This window comes from Austrofundulus limnaeus, unplaced genomic scaffold (genome assembly GCF_001266775.1).
Source record: "Austrofundulus limnaeus strain Quisiro unplaced genomic scaffold, Austrofundulus_limnaeus-1.0 Scaffold2508, whole genome shotgun sequence".
Taxonomy (NCBI): domain Eukaryota; kingdom Metazoa; phylum Chordata; class Actinopteri; order Cyprinodontiformes; family Rivulidae; genus Austrofundulus; species Austrofundulus limnaeus.
The window spans coordinates 2,728-10,123 of NW_013954910.1; the positions used below are offsets into that span (position 1 = coordinate 2,728).

At 35.6% G+C, this 7,396-nt stretch overlaps 4 protein-coding genes across 6 annotated transcripts in view; 3 read left to right on the top strand and 1 right to left on the bottom strand.

The window, feature by feature from the left end:
* The window catches only part of LOC106511095 (protein SERAC1), a gene marked incomplete at its 5' end in the record, with an annotated part of 4,839 nt that extends 2,594 nt beyond the window's left edge, over positions 1-2,245 (top strand). The window contains 4 exon segments of the mRNA XM_013999841.1: positions 737-834; positions 940-1,122; positions 1,200-1,343; positions 1,458-2,245. Coding sequence (XP_013855295.1) covers positions 737-834; positions 940-1,122; positions 1,200-1,343; positions 1,458-1,594 — 562 coding nt within the window.
* A 218-nt stretch (positions 2,246-2,463) lies between these two features.
* gtf2h5 (general transcription factor IIH, polypeptide 5) lies at positions 2,464-3,324 on the top strand. The gene is made up of 3 exons (XM_013999846.1): positions 2,464-2,573; positions 2,816-2,897; positions 3,008-3,324. Exons 2-3 carry the CDS (start codon positions 2,863-2,865, stop codon positions 3,186-3,188), a joined length of 216 nt encoding a protein of 71 aa, XP_013855300.1. The 5' UTR covers positions 2,464-2,573; positions 2,816-2,862; the 3' UTR covers positions 3,189-3,324.
* Positions 3,325-4,583: 1,259 nt separating this feature from the next.
* dynlt1b (dynein light chain Tctex-type 1b) lies at positions 4,584-5,953 on the top strand. Of its 2 annotated transcripts, none has more exons than XM_013999845.1 (5): positions 4,584-4,667; positions 4,832-4,873; positions 5,109-5,232; positions 5,327-5,384; positions 5,536-5,569. In XM_013999845.1, the coding sequence occupies exons 1-4, from the start codon at positions 4,626-4,628 to the stop codon at positions 5,380-5,382; spliced, it is 264 nt and encodes an 87-aa protein (XP_013855299.1). In that variant the 5' UTR covers positions 4,584-4,625; the 3' UTR covers positions 5,383-5,384; positions 5,536-5,569. The 2 variants fall into 2 exon arrangements, with proteins under 2 accessions (XP_013855299.1, XP_013855298.1); XM_013999844.1 differs by having other exon boundaries at positions 4,599-4,667; positions 5,307-5,384; positions 5,536-5,953.
* tmem181 (transmembrane protein 181) overlaps positions 5,691-7,396 on the bottom strand; it is a 9,750-nt gene continuing 8,044 nt past the window's right edge. For both annotated transcript variants that reach the window (XM_013999842.1, XM_013999843.1), the window contains 4 exon segments: positions 5,691-6,877; positions 6,974-7,040; positions 7,121-7,210; positions 7,305-7,387. In XM_013999842.1, coding sequence (XP_013855296.1) covers positions 6,793-6,877; positions 6,974-7,040; positions 7,121-7,210; positions 7,305-7,387 — 325 coding nt within the window. In that variant the 3' untranslated portion in view covers positions 5,691-6,792.

Consider the following 7,396-nt stretch of genomic DNA (forward strand, 5'->3'; position numbering starts at 1 on the left):
ATTTTATATAATATATTTGGTGATAAATAAATGTTTGGATAATTTTTCAAAAGAACAAACATTTAATAACAAGTCTTTTCAGACAGGTAAGAAAAAATAAATAATTTTTGGACATAAAATCTTAAGATTTCTTAACATTTATTAATGGTCTGTCCTGTGCAGAATGACAAAACACCTAATTATTTCTTTACTAAAACCTCTAACTTTGATCCAGTTAATTTTAGCAGCATGGATCTTTGCACAGGTAATGTTCACAAGTGGATTTATGATGTCCAAGAGTTTTTAACTTGCCTTATTATGGTTTTAAATGGGTTATATGCTGTCTAATAAAAACATTATTCAGGTGAGAGTGAAAAACATTTGGCTAAAATTATGTTCCATCCCCAATATCTCTAAAACCACAGCAGCTGTTTTAATACTTACACTTCTGATAAAATCTCCCAAATGTTCGCTTTGTTTTGATACCAAGATTATTTAAGTAGAGTTTGTAAATGCTGAGATACACTGAGTTACATTTCAGCATGGTTCTTTGAGCAAAAACTTCAGAATTCATATCACCCAGTACTTTAGAGTCTAGAGTTGTAGATGTTTTGGTCAAACCTTGAAGATAACGTTATGTGCAATGTCAGGCAATAATTCAAGAATCTTGAATTAGATTGGTACAAAAATGTCATTTCTTGCTTATAAATTATTAACAATCTGGTTTGATTAAATGGAGGACTGTTTGTCTTCTCAGGAAGTCTCTGGCCTACAGAAGTCGAGAGCTGCTCAATAAGTTAAAGCTGGCAGGAGTTGGAGAAAGGCCTGTCGTTTGGGTAGCTCACAGTATGGGAGGTACTTCATCAACAAAATCTCTTGGAACAAGTTTGCGCCCGTATGGGTCTATGAAGTTTTACCTAAAAACTGGTGAGGGTATCTGATATCTGACTCCGCTGGCAGGGCTGCTTGTGAAGAAAATGCTGCAGGATGCAGCCGATGACCCAGACATGCAGGAGTTTTTAAAGAACACTAAAGGAATAATGTTCTACAGCGTTCCTCATCATGGCACATTTATGGCGGAGTACTCTGTAAATGTCAGGTATCTCCTCTTTCCCTCTATAGAGGTCAGAGAGCTCTGTAAAGGTGAGTTGATTTGCTTTAAGGTTGAACATTTTAAATAGTTTAAAACRGTCTGTAAATCGACTCGTCTGTGTTTAAAGACTCGCCAGCTCTGCGGAACCTGAACGAGAGCTTCCTGAGTATCGCCAAAGAAAACGACATCAAGGTGCTGAGCTTCGCAGAGACCCGGCCGACAAATATCGGCCACATGCTCAAGATTTACGTGGTACCAACACAGTCAGCAGGTAGGTGATGACATCACAGGAGAAATAAGGCYTGCCGGTTTCTGAGCTTCACTTTAGACATAATAAAAAAACAGGTTGTGGAGTTTCTTTAATTTGAGTCTCGTTTTATTGCAGACCTCGGCATCGGGGAGRTTATCCACGTGGATGTGGATCACCTCAACATCTGCAAACCAGAGAAGAAGGACTCGTTTTTGTACCGACGCAGCCTCCAGTTCATCCAGGAAGCACTCCAGAGCTACATCAGCCAATGATAGAAACTTAGGAGCACAAAATAACACAAACTCTGAGAACCTCCCACCAACAAACCCAATACTAACCCCAGTCCACCAAACCCTCCTTGTTAAACATTAAGAACCACTCAAGTAAACTGTGAGCGATAATGTTCTATAGATTTACCTCTAACTGTGAAGAAGATATTCATGCATCCTGTTTGTTCATCTCCCTTGTGAGTCAAAAACTTTTACGAATTGTTTACATTCTTACAAGCCTAAATTATTTCCAATTAAGCTCAGATAAAGATYATTTGTTCTCAATTTTACCCCCTCTTCATTTCAGACTTTGCAGCTTTGCACAAAACAAATACATTTGCTAAAGTTGTACTTGTGTTTTTTTCCATAAGTCCTCCTCTGTAATTTGGATCAGAGTAGTGGGTTAAAATGTTATTTTTATATTGAAGAATTTTACTCAAATGTCTCCCTTTTTGGTGCCAAATTTATTTTTACAAGTCTTAAAAGTTGATTACCCATAATTAATGTAATTATGTTATTGTATTTATTTTATTTCACAGAACTGGAAAACTTTACAAGTGATTTCAGTGGGTTTAAATGTCTGACACAAACTAACACTGCTGACTGCTGTCAATAAATGCAATAAAGTATTAAAGTAGCAATTTCTTTGACATACCTATGCCCAGTTCATCTTGTTTTTTTTAGATTACTACAAAGCAGTATACAAAGAATTTATYCAAGTGTACAAATACAATGTATTTATTTCTGAATAAGTCATATTTATTTGACTTATCAATATATCACTAATAACAATTATTGTATAATTCATCAAGGCCACTTTTGCTTTCCTGTTTGCTTTGCGCGAACAAAAAATTGTCCCTCTGCGCGCTCCGTAGTTATTTCACAATGCTAAGTATTAGCATAAGAAGCTGCTTTGTCTGTCGCCGGGTCTGAATTATCTGAAGTTTCTTGCCCTAGTTTGTGTTCAGTTAAGCATTTATAGGTAAGTTGGTTTCGAAAATACGATTTGTTAAGCATGATAAGAAATGGTATTATCAGAATATATTCTTGGCTGTYTTGAGCTACCTTTAGCATTGGAAGCTAACCTGGTGTGCTCAAAGAAACCAGAAAGAATGTTTTATCTTAGAAGAGGGGAAAACCCCGTTTTTGTGCAGATTTTGTTACTGAAATTCGCTGTTTATATCGTAAAACCCACTCTTGTTTTTATTATTTATTTATCTGCAGCTTATGAAAAACAGCTTGATTCAGTAAACAACACTTCACCTGTCAACATGGTGAATGTACACAAAGGTGTCCTTGTTGAATGGTAAGTAGTTTAAACTGCCATAGATAAACTGCTGCTATCGCTGGATTGTTTCTTTATTCTTTTTTTTAAACCAGTTTTGCCTTTCTCCCTTGTCCTGATCTGCTCTTTAGTGATCCTGCCATGAAGCAGTTCCTCCTCCACCTGGATGAAACCATGGCTCTGGGAAAGAAGTTCATCATTAAGGATCTTGACGATACACACCTTTTCATCCTGGCAGAGGTGGTTCAGACTCTGCAGGAGAGAGTTGGAGAGTTAATGGACCAAAATTCATTCCCTATCACACAAAAATAACCTCTTTTTCTAAGGACTTTTTTTTTGTTTGTTTTGGACAGCTTTGGTATGTTTTGTTGTTAATTGCAGCTGCTAATTAAAAGTAATATWTTTATGCTTAAAACAAAACTAGGAATAAAAATGCTTTAACACCTGGTTGCTTCGTGTCTTGTTTCTTTTCTTATGATTAATACAGAAAAACTACGTTTTGGTGGGTTCTGATTGATGAACATTTGTCGTGGGAATCTTAAATTATTTAAAAGGTAAAATATCTAAAGATTTCTGTGATAAATTGGGTAAAGGATATATTAAAAAGGTTTTGCATATTTTGTATAATTCACRGATTGTACCATATTAGACGTATTGTGTGGAACTATGGGGTAATGCCTGTAAAACATAAAAATTCAATCTTTCTCTTACAGAACAGAAAATCTGTTAAGAGTTATCACTAGAGCTGGATTCAGAGATCATACAAACCCAATATTTATAATTGAATCTACTGAAGGTGAATGATTAAGTACAATATCTTAAAATKCATGTTGATGAGATAAAACAGTCAAAAATATTTTTGAACATAAAAAAATTGAAAATTACTATGATGAAGCGTTATAATATTGTCTAAAGTATTGTTTTGTTGTAATTTTGTGTGTTGAGTTGCTTTCACCGAATGCTGATGGGGAACTTTTGAGTTGGTGGTTGATTTTATTTTGCAAGTAGGGGCAGATACAAGTTTATATTTCTTTCTGCTCCTTTTCATTCGTGACTTCTTTTTTATTTAGTTTGTTTACGTGACATTTTGATTTTGTATGCATCGTTTTATTTTATCTTTTGTTTCTTTTTTTTATTATGTTTTATTGGATGACTTGTTTTTTATTGATTTTTTTATTATTGGAGTTTTTGGTTACTGGATGACTTGTTTTATATTCATATTTCAATTCATGATTAAAACAAACAAACAAAAACATTAGTACTCAAAATGCAATATTACCATCCATTTTTCTATAATTCTGTACTCTGTCTCCCTCTAGTGTTCAATTAAGACGTATTTATCGTTGTTTGGAATGCATTTAATTAATTCCGCGGGGGAAAAGTAAAAAAAACAACAACATAAAATCTCATTAGAACCACAATGGGATACATTCAGATTATTTAACAAAAGATATACAGTATGTGGAAAAAACCAAATCACTGACACGTGTATATTTTAGTTAATTAAGCTTAACTTCCGGTTTTCAAAATAAAGGTTTGTTGGAACCAAGGAGGTTCTATAGAACATCAAGTCTATGGGAACCATCGACTTGAATATAGATCACATAGAACAGCTGTTCTATATATATGTATAAACTCCTTGGTTGGAACGACTTCTGAGCCGTCTTTTTGTAGCGACCATTATTCTGAAAACGGATTACACAGGAAGTAACATTTTAAACACTTGACTTGTCGCCTGACGTTGCGACCATGTCCGACTACAGCCWAGCCAGAGACGAATCTGAACAGGAGGTCGGTATTGATCTTTGTAACTCGTATTTTCACGAGTGTTTTACACCCAGCAGTTAAACAGCAACATGACGTTTTACCATATTTGAGGCGTTTAAGATTTTAAAGGTCGCAACCGACGCCGAGCTCAAGCTAGCTTACAGCCCTCTTTGTTTTCTTCTCAACAGACAYTGTTCGACGTCGAAGAAGTCAGCAAAATCATAAAACGCGTAAGAAAAAGCATAAATACTTGTGTGGGTGTGTCTTTGTTGACGTTTCTGATAATGCAAATCGCATTTTTTTTTTCCTGACAAACTTCTGTTTAGCGAGGGACGGTTGCTAAGGACGCCACAGTGGTTGCTAGGCACAATTTTCTTACATTCCCCCCTCGCTTAAACGTGGTTTCTTTTTCGAGTGAAATGATGAATATTAGCCTAACATTGTTTGGTTCACGTTTGTGTGCAGTCKGTAGAAAAAACCTTAGGAGCGAACGCTTACCAGCACAACAAAGTTAATCAATGGACATCCAGTGTAATGGAGCAGTGCCTCGGTAAACTCGCCAAACTGGGAAAACCCTTCAAATACATCGGTATGGCTGCTGCTGACTCAGTATTTATGATGCTGTTTTTCTTTAATGTAAACATCTCTTTCTCCCACGCATAGTTACATGTATTATTACGCAGAAAAATGGAGCAGGACTGCAGACAGCCAGTACATGTTTCTGGGACATCTCAACTGATGGTATAATGAACTAAAACCATATTATTCGTTACAAAATAAGAGTTTTTTTGTGTGAGACTGGGCTAAGTGTCAAGTTTTGACAACGTTTTCAATTAGAAATGTGAACATATTGCTACTATTATGAACTAAAGGTGAATATTTCATCCAACAGGCAGCTGCTCAGTGAGCTGGGAGAACGAGACCATGTTCTGCAACGTCAATGTTTTTGGGTTGGCCATGTGAACACACAACATCCAGAGTCAGAAATATGTAGAATATTTTTCTTTATATATATATATTTACACATTAGAATGTCACTTTTTTTTAAGAAATTTAAGCTAGATTTAATGCTTTTTACTGCAACTGATTACATTACTAAGTCATATCTATTTTGCTTTATATACACATCACAACACAGCTACATGTACAGCCTTTAAGTCATAGAGAAGCAGCATTTCAAAAACAACCCAATTTAAACACCTTAAACATAAACTAGTCATACATCTACATATTTAAACACTCATTTAAAATGGGAAAAAAAGAACACAAGGCACCAATTTTGATTAAATCACATCTGTTTACAACAAAAATACATTTGCTTTGGCTGTTTTTTTTTTGTCCAGAAGCTCCATAAGACTTAAAAAAAACAAAGAAAATAAAGCAAGTAGGGAGTAAAGTTATCAAGAAACTGATCACTTTATATGTTCAACAAAGGCAAAGCTTTATTTGCCCAAAAATGAGTACTGTACATGCTGGGATAAGAAACCGTTAAGTAGCAGGTTTGTCGTCCCATTAGCACTGAGTGGAGGAAAAAGTCACGTAACTCATGAAAATGCATCTATCTACATCTTATAATACCATAATAAATCACTGTTTGGCAACATAAAMAAAAAGTGTGAAAAGTGCAAATTTACAGCTGCTTTTCAAAAAATAGTAAGACCAGTGGCACCTSCTTTAGCCGAGGCTCTTCCTGTGTTTTTCAACACTTCGGAGAATAAAGTGGACAAACGTGTTTTCATTCCTGCCATCACTACACAAACTGATCCTCCGACTCAGAGAGCAGAACGGAATGATATAAACATGAGCATTAAGAGACAACATTGCTTTAACATAATTAAAAATACAAACCTCTCAACTCTTAGTAACACTTTTCCTGGTCATTTTTAATCATCCTGTCAAGAAGTGCTGGTTATGAGAGGAAAAGTTGATAATATCAGTAAAAACTGTATTTTCAGTTGTTTTTTTTAAAGTGGTCACCTCACCTTTCAAAAGTACAGTACATTCAGCAGAGACGGTTCATCTTTTAAAAATATATCTATTTACACTTATGTTATTTTAAGTTATACTTGCACCTCTGTTTGTGCACAAGCTAATTTTGCAATGAATCACCGTAGTTTCAAACAAGAAGAGGCATTTCCCATTAGACCCATCAGTCGCTGTCGCTRTCATCCTGATATTTGGCCGTTACTTTGTTAGCGCGTCCATTTTGTAAAGGCATGTCCTCGTAATCACTCCTGTCCAAATGTGAAAACAGATCAGTTAGGTTTTGCTTACAGGGGACTAATAATAAAGACCAAGAACTAAGAAGGATAACTGAACAGGTGCGTTACCCGTAAATGACTTCGTCGTCTGAGTCGTTCAGCATGGAGAACGCRGGATTATCCTTCAGCTGAGAGTCTGAAAACATCAGATTAATGCACCCATTCAATATAAACTGCAGMCAAGAAGTGTTCTAGTTTACAGCCAGTGTTACCTACCATAAAGGGCATTTTTTGAGGGAGAGTACACAAACGCTAATGTGTACAAGTAYAAGTTGAGCAGACCAAAGAAGGATAAAAATTCAGCTGGTATTTTTTTCCATTAAGGAGGAACATTTGCTGTTTTGTTATCTGGGAATTTGAACCGACATGAACCAAAAATCAAACACTGCTGAAAGGATATAGTTTTGATAATGAGTAGACAATTCTGCCACAAAATTATCTTGAAGAGCCTTGGCACCAAACCTCAGGTACAGAATGACCATGCTAGAAAAA

What these genes read in the sequence shown, in the direction of transcription:
- gtf2h5 (XM_013999846.1), top strand. Translation starts at nt 2,863, where the DNA reads ATGGTGAATGTACACAAAGGTGTCCTTGTTGAATG. An exon ending in AAAGGTGTCCTTGTTGAATG is followed by an intron (nt 2,898 to 3,007) that starts GTAAGTAGTTTA and finishes TCTGCTCTTTAG; the next exon opens with TGATCCTGCCATGAAGCAGT.